General features: G+C 46.4%; 1 protein-coding gene across 1 annotated transcript; it reads left to right on the forward strand.

Moving 5' to 3' along the window:
- The first annotated feature begins 6,778 nt into the window (after positions 1-6,778).
- LOC142275765 (uncharacterized) lies at positions 6,779-17,239 on the forward strand. The gene is made up of 6 exons (XM_075332588.1): positions 6,779-6,922; positions 7,052-7,231; positions 7,313-7,436; positions 7,520-7,617; positions 7,815-7,905; positions 14,206-17,239. The coding sequence occupies exons 1-6, from the start codon at positions 6,845-6,847 to the stop codon at positions 15,276-15,278; spliced, it is 1,644 nt and encodes a 547-aa protein (XP_075188703.1). The 5' UTR covers positions 6,779-6,844; the 3' UTR covers positions 15,279-17,239.
- Positions 17,240-18,196: the final 957 nt, after the last annotated feature.

Genomic DNA, 18,196 nt, shown 5'->3' on the forward strand with positions numbered 1-18,196 from the left:
GGTATTATATATCTAGTGTGCGGCTCTGCAGGTGGAGGTAGGTGCAGGGTATTATATATCTAGTGTGCGGCTCTGCAGGTGGAGGTAGGTGCAGGGTATTATATATCTAGTGTGCGGCTCTGCAGGTGGAGGTAGGTGCAGGGTATTATATATCTAGTGTGCGGCTCTGCAGGTGGAGGTAGGTGCAGGGTATTATATATCTAGTGTGCGGCTCTGCAGGTGGAGGTAGGTGCAGGGTATTATATATCTAGTGTGCGGCTCTGCAGGTGGAGGTAGGTGCAGGGTATTATATATCTAGTGTGCGGCTCTGCAGGTGGAGGCAGGTGCAGGTTATTATATATCTAGTGTGCGGCTCTGCAGGTGGAGGTAGGTGCAGGGTATTATATATCTAGTGTGCGGCTCTGCAGGTGGAGGTAGGTGCAGGGTATTATATATCTAGTGTGCGGCTCTGCAGGAGGAGGTAGGTGCAGGGTATTATATATCTAGTGTGCGGCTCTGCAGGTGGAGGTAGGTGCAGGGTATTATATATCTAGTGTGCGGCTCTGCAGGTGGAGGTAGGTGCAGGGTATTATATATCTAGTGTGCGGCTCTGCAGGTGGAGGTAGGTGCAGGGTATTATATATCTAGTGTGCGGCTCTGCAGGAGGAGGTAGGTGCAGGGTATTATATATCTAGTGTGCGGCTCTGCAGGTGGAGGTAGGTGCAGGGTATTATATATCTAGTGTGCGGCTCTGCAGGTGGAGGTAGGTGCAGGGTATTATATATCTAGTGTGCGGCTCTGCAGGAGGAGGTAGGTGCAGGGTATTATATATCTAGTGTGCGGCTCTGCAGGTGGAGGTAGGTGCAGGGTATTATATATCTAGTGTGCGGCTCTGCAGGTGGAGGTAGGTGCAGGTTATTATATATCTAGTGTGCGGCTCTGCAGGTGGAGGTAGGTGCAGGGTATTATATATCTAGTGTGCGGCTCTGCAGGTGGAGGTAGGTGCAGGGTATTATATATCTAGTGTGCGGCTCTGCAGGTGGAGGTAGGTGCAGGGTATTATATATCTAGTGTGCGGCTCTGCAGGTGGAGGTAGGTGCAGGGTATTATATATCTAGTGTGCGGCTCTGCAGGTGGAGGTAGGTGCAGGGTATTATATATCTAGTGTGCGGCTCTGCAGGTGGAGGTAGGTGCAGGGTATTATATATCTAGTGTGCGGCTCTGCAGGTGGAGGTAGGTGCAGGGTATTATATATCTAGTGTGCGGCTCTGCAGGTGGAGGTAGGTGCAGGGTATTATATATCTAGTGTACGGCTCTGCAGGTGGAGGTAGGTGCAGGGTATTATATATCTAGTGTGCGGCTCTGCAGGTGGAGGTAGGTGCAGGGTATTATATATCTAGTGTGCGGCTCTGCAGGTGGAGGTAGGTGCAGGGTATTATATATCTAGTGTGCGGCTCTGCAGGTGGAGGTAGGTGCAGGGTATTATATATCTAGTGTGCGGCTCTGCAGGTGGAGGTAGGTGCAGGGTATTATATATCTAGTGTGCGGCTCTGCAGGTGGAGGTAGGTGCAGGGTATTATATATCTAGTGTGCGGCTCTGCAGGTGGAGGTAGGTGCAGGGTATTATATATCTAGTGTGCGGCTCTGCAGGTGGAGGTAGGTGCAGGGTATTATATATCTAGTGTGCGGCTCTGCAGGTGGAGGTAGGTGCAGGGTATTATATATCTAGTGTGCGGCTCTGCAGGTGGAGGTAGGTGCAGGGTATTATATATCTAGTGTGCGGCTCTGCAGGTGGAGGTAGGTGCAGGGTATTATATATCTGTGTGCGGCTCTGCAGGTGGAGGTAGGTGCAGGGTATTATATATCTGTGTGCGGCTCTGCAGGTGGAGGTAGGTGCAGGGTATTATATATCTAGTGTGCGGCTCTGCAGGTGGAGGTAGGTGCAGGGTATTATATATCTAGTGTGCGGCTCTGCAGGTGGAGGTAGGTGCAGGGTATTATATATCTAGTGTGCGGCTCTGCAGGTGGAGGTAGGTGCAGGGTATTATATATCTAGTGTGCGGCTCTGCAGGTGGAGGTAGGTGCAGGGTATTATATATCTAGTGTGCGGCTCTGCAGGTGGAGGTAGGTGCAGGGTATTATATATCTAGTGCGCGGCTCTGCAGGTGGAGGTAGGTGCAGGGTATTATATATCTAGTGCGCGGCTCTGCAGGTGGAGGTAGGTGCAGGGTATTATATATCTAGTGCGCGGCTCTGCAGGTGGAGGTAGGTGCAGGGTATTATATATCTAGTGTGCGGCTCTGCAGGTGGAGGTAGGTGCAGGGTATTATATATCTAGTGTGCGGCTCTGCAGGTGGAGGTAGGTGCAGGGTATTATATATCTAGTGTGCGGCTCTGCAGGTGGAGGTAGGTGCAGGGTATTATATATCTAGTGTGCGGCTCTGCAGGTGGAGGTAGGTGCAGGGTATTATATATCTAGTGTGCGGCACTGCAGGTGGAGGTAGGTGCAGGGTATTATATATCTAGTGTGCGGCTCTGCAGGTGGAGGTAGGTGCAGGGTATTATATATCTAGTGTGCGGCTCTGCAGGTGGAGGTAGGTGCAGGGTATTATATATCTAGTGTGCGGCTCTGCAGGTGGAGGTAGGTGCAGGGTATTATATATCTAGTGTGCGGCTCTGCAGGTGGAGGTAGGTGCAGGGTATTATATATCTAGTGTGCGGCTCTGCAGGTGGAGGTAGGTGCAGGGTATTATATATCTAGTGTGCGGCTCTGCAGGTGGAGGTAGGTGCAGGGTATTATATATCTAGTGTGCGGCTCTGCAGGAGGAGGTAGGTGCAGGGTATTATATATCTAGTGTGCGGCTCTGCAGGTGGAGGTAGGTGCAGGGTATTATATATCTAGTGTGCGGCTCTGCAGGTGGAGGTAGGTGCAGGGTATTATATATCTAGTGTGCGGCTCTGCAGGTGGAGGTAGGTGCAGGGTATTATATATCTAGTGTGCGGCTCTGCAGGTGGAGGTAGGCGCAGGGTATTATATATCTAGTGTGCGGCTCTGCAGGTGGAGGTAGGCGCAGGGTATTATATATCTAGTGTGCGGCTCTGCAGGTGGAGGTAGGCGCAGGGTATTATATATCTAGTGTGCGGCTCTGCAGGTGGAGGTAGGTGCAGGGTATTATATATCTAGTGTGCGGCTCTGCAGGTGGAGGTAGGTGCAGGGTATTATATATCTAGTGTGCGGCTCTGCAGGAGGAGGTAGGTGCAGGGTATTATATATCTAGTGTGCGGCTCTGCAGGTGGAGGTAGGTGCAGGGTATTATATATCTAGTGCGCGGCTCTGCAGGTGGAGGTAGGTGCAGGGTATTATATATCTAGTGCGCGGCTCTGCAGGTGGAGGTAGGTGCAGGGTATTATATATCTAGTGTGCGGCTCTGCAGGTGGAGGTAGGTGCAGGGTATTATATATCTAGTGTGCGGCTCTGCAGGTGGAGGTAGGTGCAGGTTATTATATATCTAGTGTGCGGCTCTGCAGGTGGAGGTAGGTGCAGGGTATTATATATCTAGTGTGCGGCTCTGCAGGTGGAGGTAGGTGCAGGGTATTATATATCTAGTGTGCGGCTCTGCAGGTGGAGGTAGGTGCAGGGTATTATATATCTAGTGTGCGGCTCTGCAGGTGGAGGTAGGTGCAGGGTATTATATATCTAGTGTGCGGCTCTGCAGGTGGAGGTAGGTGCAGGGTATTATATATCTAGTGTGCGGCTCTGCAGGTGGAGGTAGGTGCAGGGTATTATATATCTAGTGTGCGGCTCTGCAGGTGGAGGTAGCTGCAGGGTATTATATATCTAGTGTGCGGCTCTGCAGGAGGAGGTAGGTGCAGGGTATTATATATCTAGTGTGCGGCTCTGCAGGTGGAGGTAGGTGCAGGGTATTATATATCTAGTGTGCGGCTCTGCAGGTGGAGGTAGGTGCAGGGTATTATATATCTAGTGTGCGGCTCTGCAGGTGGAGGTAGGTGCAGGGTATTATATATCTAGTGTGCGGCTCTGCAGGTGGAGGTAGGTGCAGGGTATTATATATCTAGTGTGCGGCTCTGCAGGTGGAGGTAGGTGCAGGGTATTATATATCTAGTGTGCGGCTCTGCAGGTGGAGGTAGGTGCAGGGTATTATATATCTAGTGTGCGGCACTGCAGGTGGAGGTAGGTGCAGGGTATTATATATCTAGTGTGCGGCTCTGCAGGTGGAGGTAGGTGCAGGGTATTATATATCTAGTGTGCGGCTCTGCAGGTGGAGGTAGGTGCAGGGTATTATATATCTAGTGTGCGGCTCTGCAGGTGGAGGTAGGTGCAGGGTATTATATATCTAGTGTGCGGCTCTGCAGGTGGAGGTAGGTGCAGGGTATTATATATCTAGTGTGCGGCTCTGCAGGTGGAGGTAGGTGCAGGGTATTATATATCTAGTGTGCGGCTCTGCAGGTGGAGGTAGGTGCAGGGTATTATATATCTAGTGTGCGGCTCTGCAGGAGGAGGTAGGTGCAGGGTATTATATATCTAGTGTGCGGCTCTGCAGGTGGAGGTAGGTGCAGGGTATTATATATCTAGTGTGCGGCTCTGCAGGTGGAGGTAGGTGCAGGGTATTATATATCTAGTGTGCGGCTCTGCAGGTGGAGGTAGGTGCAGGGTATTATATATCTAGTGTGCGGCTCTGCAGGTGGAGGTAGGTGCAGGGTATTATATATCTAGTGTGCGGCTCTGCAGGTGGAGGTAGGTGCAGGGTATTATATATCTAGTGTGCGGCTCTGCAGGTGGAGGTAGGTGCAGGGTATTATATATCTAGTGTGCGGCTCTGCAGGTGGAGGTAGCTGCAGGGTATTATATATCTAGTGTGCGGCTCTGCAGGAGGAGGTAGGTGCAGGGTATTATATATCTAGTGTGCGGCTCTGCAGGTGGAGGTAGGTGCAGGGTATTATATATCTAGTGTGCGGCTCTGCAGGTGGAGGTAGGTGCAGGGTATTATATATCTAGTGTGCGGCTCTGCAGGTGGAGGTAGGTGCAGGGTATTATATATCTAGTGTGCGGCTCTGCAGGTGGAGGTAGGTGCAGGGTATTATATATCTAGTGTGCGGCTCTGCAGGAGGAGGTAGGTGCAGGGTATTATATATCTAGTGTGCGGCTCTGCAGGTGGAGGTAGGTGCAGGGTATTATATATCTAGTGTGCGGCTCTGCAGGTGGAGGTAGGTGCAGGGTATTATATATCTAGTGTGCGGCTCTGCAGGTGGAGGTAGGTGCAGGGTATTATATATCTAGTGTGCGGCTCTGCAGGTGGAGGTAGGTGCAGGGTATTATATATCTAGTGTGCGGCTCTGCAGGTGGAGGTAGGTGCAGGGTATTATATATCTAGTGTGCGGCTCTGCAGGTGGAGGTAGGTGCAGGGTATTATATATCTAGTGTTTGGCTCTGCAGGTGGAGGTAGGTGCAGGGTATTATATATCTAGTGTGCGGCTCTGCAGGTGGAGGTAGGTGCAGGGTATCATATATCTAGTGTGCGGCTCTGCAGGTGGAGGTAGGTGCAGGGTATTATATATCTAGTGTGCGGCTCTGCAGGTGGAGGTAGGTGCAGGGTATTATATATCTAGTGTGCGGCTCTGCAGGTGGAGGTAGGTGCAGGGTATTATATATCTAGTGTGCGGCTCTGCAGGTGGAGGTAGGTGCAGGGTATTATATATCTAGTGTGCGGCTCTGCAGGTGGAGGTGTGTGGAGATTCCCCATTACTGGGGCAGGCGGCATGAACCCCTTCAGCTCTGAGACTTTCTTGGTGTCTTTCTATCGCTGATTTCTATGAATCGTGAGGTTTTTGTTCCTTTTCCTCTGATAGATACAAACGCCCCAACTATGAGAGGCCGGAAGTGAGGAAACCCATCTGCCCTCAGTCCTCGGCCCCTTTCTGCCCTCAGTCCTCGGCCCCTTTCTGCCCTCAGTCCTCGGCTCCTTTCTGCCCTCAGTCCTCAGCCCCTTTCTGCCCTCAGTCCTCGGCCCCTTTCTGCCCTCAGTCCTCGGCCCCTTTCTGCCCTCAGTCCTCGGCCCCTTTCTGCCCTCAGTCCTCGGCCCCTTTCTGCCCTCAGTCCTCGGCCCCTTTCTGCCCTCAGTCCTCGGCTCCTTTCTGCCCTCAGTCCTCAGCCCCTTTCTGCCCTCAGTCCTCGGCCCCTTTCTGCCCTCAGTCCTCGGCCCCTTTCTGCCCTCGGTCCTCAGCCCCTTTCTGCCCTCAGTCCTCAGCCCCTTTCTGCACTCAGTCCTCGGCCCCTTTCTGCCCTCAGTCCTCAGCCCCTTTCTGCCCTCAGTCCTCAGCCCCTTTCTGCCCTCGGTCCTCAGCCCCTTTCTGCCCTCAGTCCTCGCCCCTTTTTGCCCTCGGCCCCTTTCTGCCTTCAGTCCTCGGCCCCTTTCTGCCCTCGGTCCTCGGCCCCTTTCTGCCCTCGGTGCTCGGCCCCTTTCGGTCCTCGGCCCCTTTCTCCCCTCAGTCCTCGGCCCCTTTCTCCCCTCAGTCCTCGGCCCCTTTCTCCCCTCGGTCCTCGGCCCCTTTCTGCCCTCGGTCCTCGGCCCCTTTCTCCCCTCGGTCCTCGGCCCCTTTCTGCCCTCGGTCCTCGGCCCCTTTCTGCCCTCGGTCCTCGGCCCCTTTCTGCCCCTACACAGTGTAATGTTCCCCCGGAATGTTCCCATTATATGTTTCCCCTTATTCTCTCCAGTAATTGTATTATTACAGCGGATTCTTCATGATGTTCCATCGTCATCTTCTCCCCATTCAGGTCCCTACAATATCGGATCCTCTCAGTGGAGATCTTCTATAGAAGAGAATTCTCCTGATTGCCCCGTGAAGGATGGATATGGACAGGGACAAGATGGCGGAGAGGATCTTACACCTCACCCTAGAGATCCTCTTCCGGCTTACTGGAGAGGTGAGAGATTCTGATGACGTCACATTACATCATTCTTATCTATGGGAATAACAGATGGACAGAACTGGAGAGGTGAGGACTCTGGAAATGTCTGGAGTGAGATTTATTACTGTGTCTCTCCATAACCAGGATTACACAGTAGTGAAGAAGACCTCTAGTGAGCGCTGTCAGGCCCCTGTGTCTGAGGGATGGGGAAGACCCCTGAGCCCAATCACGAGGCCTCCACCTCACTCCCCGATACATGAGGACATCAATGACCATAAGATCCTAGAACTCACCTACAAGATGACTGAGCTGCTGACTGGAGAGGTGACACTGCTGGGAATGCTGGGACATTATACAGTAACGCTATGAAGGGATCGGGGGTGACGGTATCATTGTATGTGTCAGGTTCCTATAAGGTGTCAGGATGTCACCGTCTATTTCTCCATGGAGGAGTGGGAGTATTTAGAAGGACACAAAGATCTGTACAAGGACGTCATGATGGAGGTTCCCCAGCCCCTCACATCACCAGGTAATAGACAGGACTAAATACACACGGCCTATAATTATCTGTATGTAAGGAATGAATTCAGTCCCTGTATGTGTCTCCTCCAGCTCTATCCAGTAAGAGGACAACACCAGAGAGATGTCCCCGTCCTCTTCTCCCACAGGACTGTAAACAAGAAGATCCCGATGTTCCTCAGGATCATCAGGTAGATGGAGAGAAGGTGCCATGAAATCCCCCTATGATGTGTAGACGGCTGTGAAGGTCTTGTGCTCAGTCTTGTTTTATCCTCCAGTATTATATGTGTTATACTTGTGTAATGAGAGTGGTGGAGATGGCAGGATTAGAGCTGATCATAGATGGGACTTCTCCATCTGTCTGTGCCTTTTACAATATTTGTTTCAGGGGGAAGATCTGCACCATATTAATACTACAGAGACATGTGTGAGGGGTGATGAGCGGAGTAAAGAGGAGATTCCTACAGATAACCGCCCAGGTGAGTAGTGACCACTAAATGCACAGATGTCACAGATTCTTCTCAGTCACCGGCTGTGGCTGCTTTATCAGGGTTGTAGTCCGGCCATATCAAATGGTCACCATTCTGCTGCTAGACCACCACATGCTCCTCCACCCAAGCTGCCCAGATTTCCTATCTGTAAAGCCAAATGACAGCGTACGTAGAATGTGCAGACAACTTAGAAATCATGGGAAGAAGAATCTAATCAGTATGGTGGACACCTAAGAGAAAGCGGAGGGTAATGATGCTGGTGACATCCTAGATTCTTAGTTTGGTGCCGTGTTCACCAGATGAATAAACATTGATTGCTCTCAGTGGGAGAAACAAAATAATAATCTTGTAGTTGATGAACAGACCTCAGTGGACTGGAAAGCTTGCTTTGTAATATCATTTATTATATTTTTATTCGCCATTAATAAGTATCATAAATACAAGATTCCTATTGTTTCTCACACTTAGAACAATGAATCCATCTTCCTAGTATTTTGGCATCTTATTGATGGATCTTTCTTCTGTCCCTTCTTCTGAATGTGCTGATAGGGTTGAATTATCCCATAGAGGGTACATGGAGGCCGGTCAGTCCACCCACGTGATTTCCACAATATAATTAGAATGAAAAAAAGGAAAGTAATTAACACAAAGTTCTGATATTTTTACCTTCAAGAAACTGAAAGATATTTTGTTTGTTTAGAATTCCACAAATGTTCACTATAAAAAAAACTTGTACTCAAGCATCAAAAATCAAAAACTCTGTTTTTAGTCACAGTAAGTGAATGTGCAAATCAAAAATTCCCCAAGAGGTGTAGGCAGAACCACCAAAACGAAAATAGTGATACAACCAAAATATATGAATAAAATATCACATTTTTATTGAAAATTACATAAAAAAAGAAATAGCACCCCCCGAGCAAGTTACTTGCAGACGAAACATACGTCGGGGTCAGCAGCTTGCAGAATATTTTGACCATCTACTAAGGTATTCATTTAATACCCACTTGCTATTATATCATTGCGCTTATTTTACGATTGTCCCTTAGACCTTACATATGTTGATATTCACAGTGTATTTTGGGGATTCTTTTTGCACTGGCACACTTAATACAGTTTCAGTTCTCCATAGGCCCTGTATTTTACTATTCCATGCACTATATTGTTTTTTCATAGTATTATATATGGTTTTACTTGTACTGTCCCCTGTATTGCTGCTATTAGGGTGTATCCCTGTCCTGATTTTATATTCTTTGCATGAATGTTTTTTTTATGTACTTTTCAATAAAAATGTGATATTTTATTTATATATTTTAGTTCTGTCACTATTGTACTGGAGCATGTCTAATATGTCTTCAGGAATCGCATCTATCAGAAAATATTGGTCCCTACAATAGTCTGGATTGCCGAGAGCCCCCGAGCCACATACTGTAATTACTCCAGATGTGTCACCTCTAGTTACTAAATCACTGACGGTGAAGGCTGTCGGGGTGGAGGGCGGTCATTTTAGTAAATATGTTATTTTCTATAGTCACAGTTATCTCCTATAGTGGTTGTAACAGAGAAAGGGGAGCCAGCATGATCTGAAATCCATGCATCATGTAAAAATTGCTAATTCACGGATTTATTCCAACTGTACTATAATAAAATGAGATTTTTAGCAAATAACTGATCAATTTTTTGAGCTACCCCTGCCAACGTCACAGCAAATCTCAATAGGGGGGGTTCTACTCTATATTATGTATTTAATTTCCGCCTTTATCAATGGTTGCTCTCTGGCACTGGGAAGGTCAGTTCTGATATAGTCCTGGTATGTGTAGAGCTTGCTCCACATGCTGGGACCTGGGCTGCCCTTTATCCATTATTACCTCTTTTGCAACATGGAAGCGGTTATATACAGTTTACAGGTATGTGTGCTCCATTAGGTTCTGCTTTTAATTTTATCTAGGAGGCCGCATGGCACATGAAATACATAATATAGTGTAGGATCCCCCTATTGAGCTTTGCCGTGACGTTGGCAGGAGTGGCTCAAAAAATTGATCAATTATTTGATAAAAATCTCATTTTTTTATTATAGTACAGTTGGAATAAATCCGTGAATTAGCACTTTTTATATGATGCATGCCATTTTGAGATCGTGCTGGCTCCCCTCCCTCTATAGTAGTTAGTACCAAAGCCGCTCTTATTTCGTGGCTTTCCACTGCAGCCAGTTTTCTGCTCCTATCCAGGCCCCATTTCTCCAATCTGACATCTATCACTTTACATGATAACACCTTTATAATGCTGAATCTGATCCCAGTGTTTCTGAGATTTTTTCTGTGGCATACTCTACTTTATCTTAGCTGTAATGTAAGATTCATTTGTTTTGTATTTATTTAAAAACAACTGAAATTCTCCAAAAATGTAAAAGAATTAGAAGTGATCAAACATTGCATTTGATGCTCTTAAAACAAATAGTGAAGCCACAACATATAGTCAGTAAATAGCATTTACCATATTCTGCTTTAGACTAAATGACTCTGGAAATTAGCATGGAGTGGATGTTGCAGAGTGAAAATTGCAAATCTACCATTTTAGTGGCCAACACATAATGCCCGGCTTGTGCTCCACGAGACAAACTGTGAATATTTATGTGGGTTCTTCCCTGTGGCAATGCCAAACATGTGGATAGTGACAGTGTCTGGGTGCACTGCAAGGCTGAGAAGCATCAAGGATATTTGGCTCTGGGATTTGCTGGATTGGATTAGGAAGCCATATCTCTTTATCAAGAGTCTTTCAGCTACAACCATTGTGGAAATCCTCCATTTTTCCACAGATAGAGAAGCAGTTTGGTATAATTTTATCCTACCAAATATTATTTGATGGCTTATTATTCCAATATACGAGAAGCAAAATGAATATAGAGGGTTGAACATCATGGCCTACTGGTTCCTGCTCTGAGGACTACTGTGAGATTGTAAATGGTTTTCTTGTATAAATACCGTATTTTTTGGACTATAAGACGCACTTTTTTTCCCCCCAAATGTTGGGGGATAGTGGGGGGTGCGTCTTATGGTCTGAATGTAGGGCATGGCTGCTGGGAATGAGGGTGCTGTGATGGAGCGGGTCATCGGGGGCACGAGCAGGCAGCAGCAGCGTCTGCCGTGATCACGTGGGCCCGCTCCTTACATATGCACGCCCATCCTCCCGCCCATCTCTCAGCGCTTAAGCCGGTGTTGACAGGTGGGCGGGGTGATGGGCGAGAGGTGCGCGCATAGTAAAGAGCCGGCCGTGATCACCCCTGGCAACTACAGCCTGGAGTGATCATGTGCGGCTGTATTCACTGCCCTCCGCGCGTCATCATCAGCACGAGGTGCAGTGAATCAGTGTACTCACCGTTCCCCTGCAGTAGCACGATGTCCTCCTGTCTGCTGACAGCGCTGTGGGAGCCGGCCACAATCCCTGCAGCATCGCGATGTCCTCCTGTCTGCCGGCCGCGCTGTGTGGAGACTAGCGGTGCTCACCGCGATGACGTCATCGCTGTGCGCACGTGTCCCCACAGCCGCGCCGGCACAGACAGGAGGACATCTCGATGCTGCAGGGATCGTGGCCGGCTCCAACAGCACTGCCGGCACAGACAGGAGGAGGAGCGATGCTGCGTGGAGCGAGGAAAGGGGAGTATGAACGTTTATTTTTTTTCTGTGTGCCACAGGATGCAGGACATATAGCAGGATGATGGGGGTATATCAGGAGGATGATGGGGGGTATATCAGGAGGATGATGGGGGGTATATGAGCAGGATGATGGGGGATATATGAGCACGATGATGGCGGATATATGAGCAGGATGATTGGGGGTATATGAGCAGGATGATGGCGTATATAGCAGGATGATGGGGGGTATATTAGCAGATGATGGCGTATATAGCAGGATGATGGCGTATATAGCAGGATGGGAGCACATACCAGGATGGGGGCACATACCAGGATGGCAGTATATAGCAAGATGGGGCTATACCAGTATGAGGGACCTATATATATATACAAGGCAGGAGGATCATTACCAGGATGGGGTACCCTAGTAGAAAATTTGGGGACATTACCCCCATAACAGTGTCAGCAGCAGATTATCGCCCCATAACAGTGTGTCATGACCACATTTTTTGCGTAAAATTTTATTTTCTTATTTTCCTCCTCTAAAACCAGGGTGCGTCTTATGGTCTGGTGCGTCTTATAGTCCTAAAAATACGGTAATTACAATTTATATAACTTGTAATTTCTTTAGCTATGTTATACACACGTGTGCAAGCGAGAGTGACCCACTAGGCCACAGCACTGAATCAACCAGAAAGTGCATAACTAAGCAACTACCTCATCTTCAGTAGAGCCTCTGATGATGAGGATAGGTTTGTGCTGGACAGAAGGCTTGCAAACGGGTGTCCACTGACATAGCCACTGATCAGGATCCGGTCTTTTTGTTCCCATTGATGGACGTTCTCTTGCTGCATACCTGCGAGCTGAGGAGTTCTGGAGCCAGTGGGAGCCATGGCCTGGGCAAACTGTTATGCTTGCCGGTGCAAATGGGAGTGGGCCCAATGGACCGCAGTATCGTCTCAACCAGGAGGGGTGTATCTAAGCGGCTACCTCAGCTTCACTAGAGCCTTTGATGGTGAGATTAGGCTTTTGTTGGAAGGTAGATGCCAGGTGCTACTCCGGGTAGTCCTGGTACTGCAGCAGCGGGGATTGGATACTGACAGTCACTGATGTGGTTGGGTGCAGATTTGACATCTGGCCTAAGCAGATTTGACAGCTGAAACGACAGGTACAGCAGATACGGCAGGCACAGCTGATATAGATACATGCAGCATATTTCCTGGGCACAGCGGATGCCAGGATACAGACACCTGTTCGAACACACAGCATAAGGCTATGTGCGCACGTTGTGTTTTTTACCGTGTTTTTGTGGTGTGTTTTTGAGCTTAAAACTGCATGACTTTGCTTCCCCAGCAAAGTCTATGACTTTTTCTTTTTGCTGTCCGCAACCTGCTTTTTTTAAGCCGTGTTTTTAAGGTGAAAAAACACCTGAATATGTCAATTCTTTTCTGCGTTTTCCACCCATGCAATGCATTGGAAAAACGCAGCAAAACGCAATGATCAAAAACGCAGCAAAACACAGCCAAAAACGCAATAAAAAACGCAGCGTTTTTACCGATGCGTTTTTGCCGCGGGTGCGTTTTTTTGTGTTTTTTGTGTCCAGAAACGCAGCGTTTTCCCTTTCGCCCATGACAGCACCACCTGAGAGATAGGTTCCGCCCACATCAGGACAGGAAACCCACTGATAAAAGGCGGTACCTCTCCTCCACATCAGTTTGGTTTCCTGTCCTGATGGAAACTAATGTCTATTGATCATATATGCAGGGCCGCCACTTGGTCCTCTTCCTCTACCTTTTTCTGTCACTATAGACTTGACTTGTTCTCCACGGCCGACCCTTCTTGGTAGACGGGTATTACAGGCGGTGGTCCCTCCCTAAGGTGATTGGTCTCTAGAATCTCTCAGGTGGTGCTGTCATGGGCGAAAGGGAAAAATCTTAATTACTTACCGGTAATGGGATTTTCAGAAGCCCATGACAGCACCCTTAGTTCCCCCCCTATTCACTGGTTATGGGCACCCTTCGGGGAGTGTTAGAGTTAATGGTGTATTCCTTTGGTGGTGGTGTGATTAACATTTTTGTTTGTGTTTTGTTGGTCCTCTCTGGCTCTGTAAACCTACTGATGTGGAGGAGAGGTACCGCCTTTTTATCAGTGGGTTTCCTGTCCTGATGTGGGCGGAACCTATCTCTCAGGTGGTGCTGTCATGGGCTTCTGAAAATCCCATTACTGGTAAGTAATTAAGATTTTTTGAGATATGCAAAAACATCAGCATGCGCATATAGCCTAAGACTCAGCTAATAGAACAGAAACTGACAACTAGCAACCCGTATCTAAGGATAGACCACGTTGCCCAAGCACCTCTCATAGAGGGAGGATGCCTTAAATTCCTAGTGCCTCTTAGACATAAGTTGAGAGGCTGGGTTAGGGTACACTGACCCTTTAGTAAGAGGAGCACAAATGATTTAAGCACACTCCCAGGAGACCTGCCTGGCATATTGTAGGTCCGGAAAGACTGTGGCAGGGACTGTGGACATGGAAGCCACCATTGGACGGCCGGGAAGGTAAAACTGCGGGGATGCCAGTAACGGCATTACAAGCTATTTTATAAATTTATATCCTTAACTTTGAATATATTATTAAAAATAATTTTTGTTCTTGGCAGATGTCTGTACGAGGAGATTAGAGGCACAACTGACATCTTCAATTTTTAAATCAGATGACCTTGATATCACACAAGATATAACTGAAGTGAATGCCTCTATTCCAGATACACCATCATCCCTTCACAGCAAAGATCTATCATTTGATTCTTTTAAACAAGTCCAATCTTCTGATTTATCACAGTCTATTAAGAAAAATAAAAGTCACAAAAGAGGCATTACAAATCAAAGTGCTCTTACAGCAAAGAAGCTGTTTTCAACTTCAGAATATGGAAAAATCCATAAAAAAATTCACAGAGGGGAGAAAAGATTTTCTTCAGAGTCTGTTATGTTCCAGAGAACTCACACAGAAAAGAAGCCATATTTATGTTCAGAATGTGGGAAATGTTTTAACCAAAAATCACATCTTGTTACACATCAGAGAACTCACACAGGGGAAAAGCCTTTTTCATGTTCAGAATGTGGGAAATGTTTTGCACTTAAATCACATCTTGTTAGACACCAGAGAACTCACACAGGGGAGAAGCCATTTTCATGTGCGGAATGTGGGACATGTTTTGCACGTAAATCCAATCTTATTATGCATCAGAGAACTCACACAGGAGAGAAACCTTTTTCATGTTCAGAATGTGGGAAACATTTTGCAGTTCAATCAACTCTTGCTAAACATAAAAGAATTCACACAGGGGAGAAGCCTTTTTCATGTGCAGAATGTGGGACATGTTTTGTACATAAATCCAATCTTGTTATGCATCAGAGAACTCACACAGGAGAGAAACCTTTTTCATGTTCAGAATGTGGGAAACGTTTTGCTGGTCAAACAACTCTTGCTAAACACAAAAGAATTCACACAGGGGAGAAACCCTTTTCATGTTCAGAATGCGGGAAACGTTTTGCAGGTCAATCAACTCTTGCTAAACACAAAAGAATTCACACAGGGGAGAAACCCTTTTCATGTTCAGAATGCGGGAAATATTTTGCAAATAAATCAAATTTTGTTATACATCATAGAAATCACACACAGGTGAAGCCATTTTCATGTTCAGAATGTGAGAAATGTTTTGCAGATCAATAAAATTTTGCTAAACACCAAAGACATCATACAGGGGCGAAACCCTTGTGATTAGAATGAAGGAAATACTTTACACAAGTGCATCATTTTAAACATCACAAAACTCACAATGGTTGAAGCCATTATCATACCTAGAAGGTGAGAAATGGTTTAATTGAAATTAATAATTTACCACTAAAAAAAATTCACATGGGGAGAAATCATATTCAGTCTTGCTCATCATTATTGACACCCAAGAAGTTGAAGTACATAATGTGGAATATCTCCTGAAAAAAATAAATCAAGTGAAACAGCTTTTTTGTATAGAGCACTCATGTTAAATACAAAAGAGAAAATGATAAACAACAATTTAAAACATAAAACAATGGGAAGGAAAAGTTAAAAAACATAAAGCTGTTGTGACACTGGTATCGGCACCCTTTACATTAAATTAGTATGGAAACACATTTTGACTCACATGTGGTCAATTTCAAATGAGAATCACCTGTGATAAATTGTCAGTGCCTGTGTGACATGAATTAGACAATGAATAATGACTTTAGTATTTTAAAAAGCCACATATTAGGCCCTGTTCTTTTCTCACAATGGTGAAGACAAAGGAGCTGTCTGAGGACATCAAAACTGCTATTAATTGCAAACACAAGACTTCCAAAGGGTGTAAGGCCATCTCCAAAGACCTTGGTATCCCAGTTTCAACAGTGTGCAATGTTATTAAGAAGATTGCCAAGCATGAGACCATCAAGAGCCTCCCTGGGCATGGGGAAGAGAGGAAAATTTACAAGAGATGTATTTGAAGGTTGGTGCAAATAGAGGAAAAACCACCTTGTCAAACATTCAAAGACCTGAAGGACAACTTGGAACATTCTGGGATAATGGTTTCAACAAGTACCATACGCCACATACTAAACCAAGCAGAGCTTTTTGGGCAAAGCCAAGGAAGGAACCATTGCTGAAGAAAAAACATAAAAAGGAAAGACTGATCTTTGCCAAAAGTATATTGAGAAACTGCACTCCTTCCGGGAAAATGTTGGACATATGATACAAAAATAGACCTTTTAGGCATTGCAAAGCAGCAGTTTGTTTGTAGATGGTGCAATGAAGCTTTTAAGGAAAATAACACCCTAACAACCTCTAAGCATGGTGGAGGATCCATAATGCTATGGGGTTGCTTTGCTGCGTCTAGTACTGGAGGCCTTGACCGTATCACAGGAATCATAGGAGTAATAAGGAGGAATAGGAGCAGAGGTCGCCCAACCTGTTCCCTTATTATGGCCTTAAATATCTTGGATACAATACTCTTATTACTGCAATTTCTCACAAACAAAGCTTTAACTGTTTGCTATGTTTTCCCCAAAAGTGCTGTATATCCATTATAACTCTGTAAGGCCTGACATAACAATTTAAGCTTATCTTCTGTTTTTTTTTTATTTTTAATGTAGACAGTATGACCTCTTTGTCCTTTTCTTTCCTTTCCTCGGCTGTTTATTTCTCCACACGAGGTCCTTGATTACATTTTCTATGATTTTTAATTCTTTTTTAAACTCCAAATTTTATTTTGAGTGCACAACAAAAATGGTGGGATGAAGTATCATATTAATGATTTTTTTAACAAAAATTACAGTAAAATGCCCCTCTTCCATTTCCACGGTTTCCCAATCCATAATGCTTGTGTAAGAATATACAGAGACAACATGTACAGAAATACTAGGGCTACAGCGACATCACATATGTTATACAGAAGAATAGCGCTGTCTCCATAGCTCTTTATACAATGACTTCTAGATCAGACAAGCTCCTCATATTTAGGCAGTTTCTATTTTACTCAGACGCTTTTTATATGAATAAGATCAGTGAGTCTCATTATACCGAGTAGAGAAGCTCCAGGGACAAAGACCCCGTCTCATACTGACACGCTGGAAGCCCGAAGTCTCCAGCCCCAGGGCCCAGATTCTCTCATTTTTGGCTCCAGAGTTTCTTTTAGAATAAATCTCCTTCTCATACCTTCCTGTAGTAATGACTTTGTTAATCACGTTTTGTCGTAGGGCCGTCTGAATCCATCTAAATGTTATCAATTTATGTGTAAGAAACAATAATCGTCCTACAGCAGTTTTCCCATGTGTGTTTGTGGAGCCCCTGCGGCTTCAGGCGCCACAGGGTACTGCACCTTACTTAGGGTGTAGTACCTATCCTGGGTCTAACGAAGGTCGATGCCAGTTACACCACAAAAACACACACTTACACGGTAAGGTTGCTCTCCCCAGTGGGGACTGGGCAAGGGTCGGGTTAAAGTAGGGGGTCACTATGTCAGTTTGGGTTTATAGAATCTGTGGTAGGGAAAACAAGGGCGCAATAGGGTCTTACCCGATATTTGGGTAAAAGAAAGTAAAGAGATGCACTCACCTGGTATGGTTGTGATAGTCACAACCCCTATAACAGCGTATGGGAGTGCTGAGCTGGTTCAGCAGCGGCCCCGTCAGAAGTGGTTACTGTAAAATCGGGGATGAAAGAAGACAGGTTTTTCAGCCGCGCTATGAACCACACCATTGGAGATTCCTTAAGAAATTTTTTTTTTATTTGGAATGGCTCAATAAAAATTTCTTAAGTAATCTCCAATGGTGTGGTTCATAGCGCGGCTGAAAAACTCGTCTTCTTTCATCCCCGATTTTACAGTTTGGGTTTATAGGATGCCTCCGCACCAGGGGCTCCCCGGATCCACTGAACCGGGACCCAAGGTCAGGGATAGGCAGCCATCAGGGGAAGTTAGGAGCACACGGGAGGGAAACAGGTTGACCTAGTGAGAGTAGTGAACCAGCCGGTGGCAGCGGCTGGGGGCAACAGCTTCCTGAACTGACAACACACGCAATGGTGGCAGCGGCTGGGGGCAACAGCTTCCTGAACCGACAACACACGCAATGGGGAGT

The sequence above is a fragment of the Anomaloglossus baeobatrachus genome, unplaced genomic scaffold (assembly GCF_048569485.1).
Source record: "Anomaloglossus baeobatrachus isolate aAnoBae1 unplaced genomic scaffold, aAnoBae1.hap1 Scaffold_386, whole genome shotgun sequence".
Lineage (NCBI taxonomy): Eukaryota > Metazoa > Chordata > Amphibia > Anura > Aromobatidae > Anomaloglossus > Anomaloglossus baeobatrachus.

Bases quoted from the DNA above. Each gene is read 5' to 3' on its own strand.
- LOC142275765 (XM_075332588.1), top strand. From the start codon at position 6,845: ATGGATATGGACAGGGACAAGATGGCGGAGAGGATCTTACACCTCACC. The intron at 6,923-7,051 runs GTGAGAGATTCT...CTCCATAACCAG, and splicing joins TCTTCCGGCTTACTGGAGAG to GATTACACAGTAGTGAAGAA. The intron at 7,618-7,814 runs GTAGATGGAGAG...TATTTGTTTCAG, and splicing joins ATGTTCCTCAGGATCATCAG to GGGGAAGATCTGCACCATAT.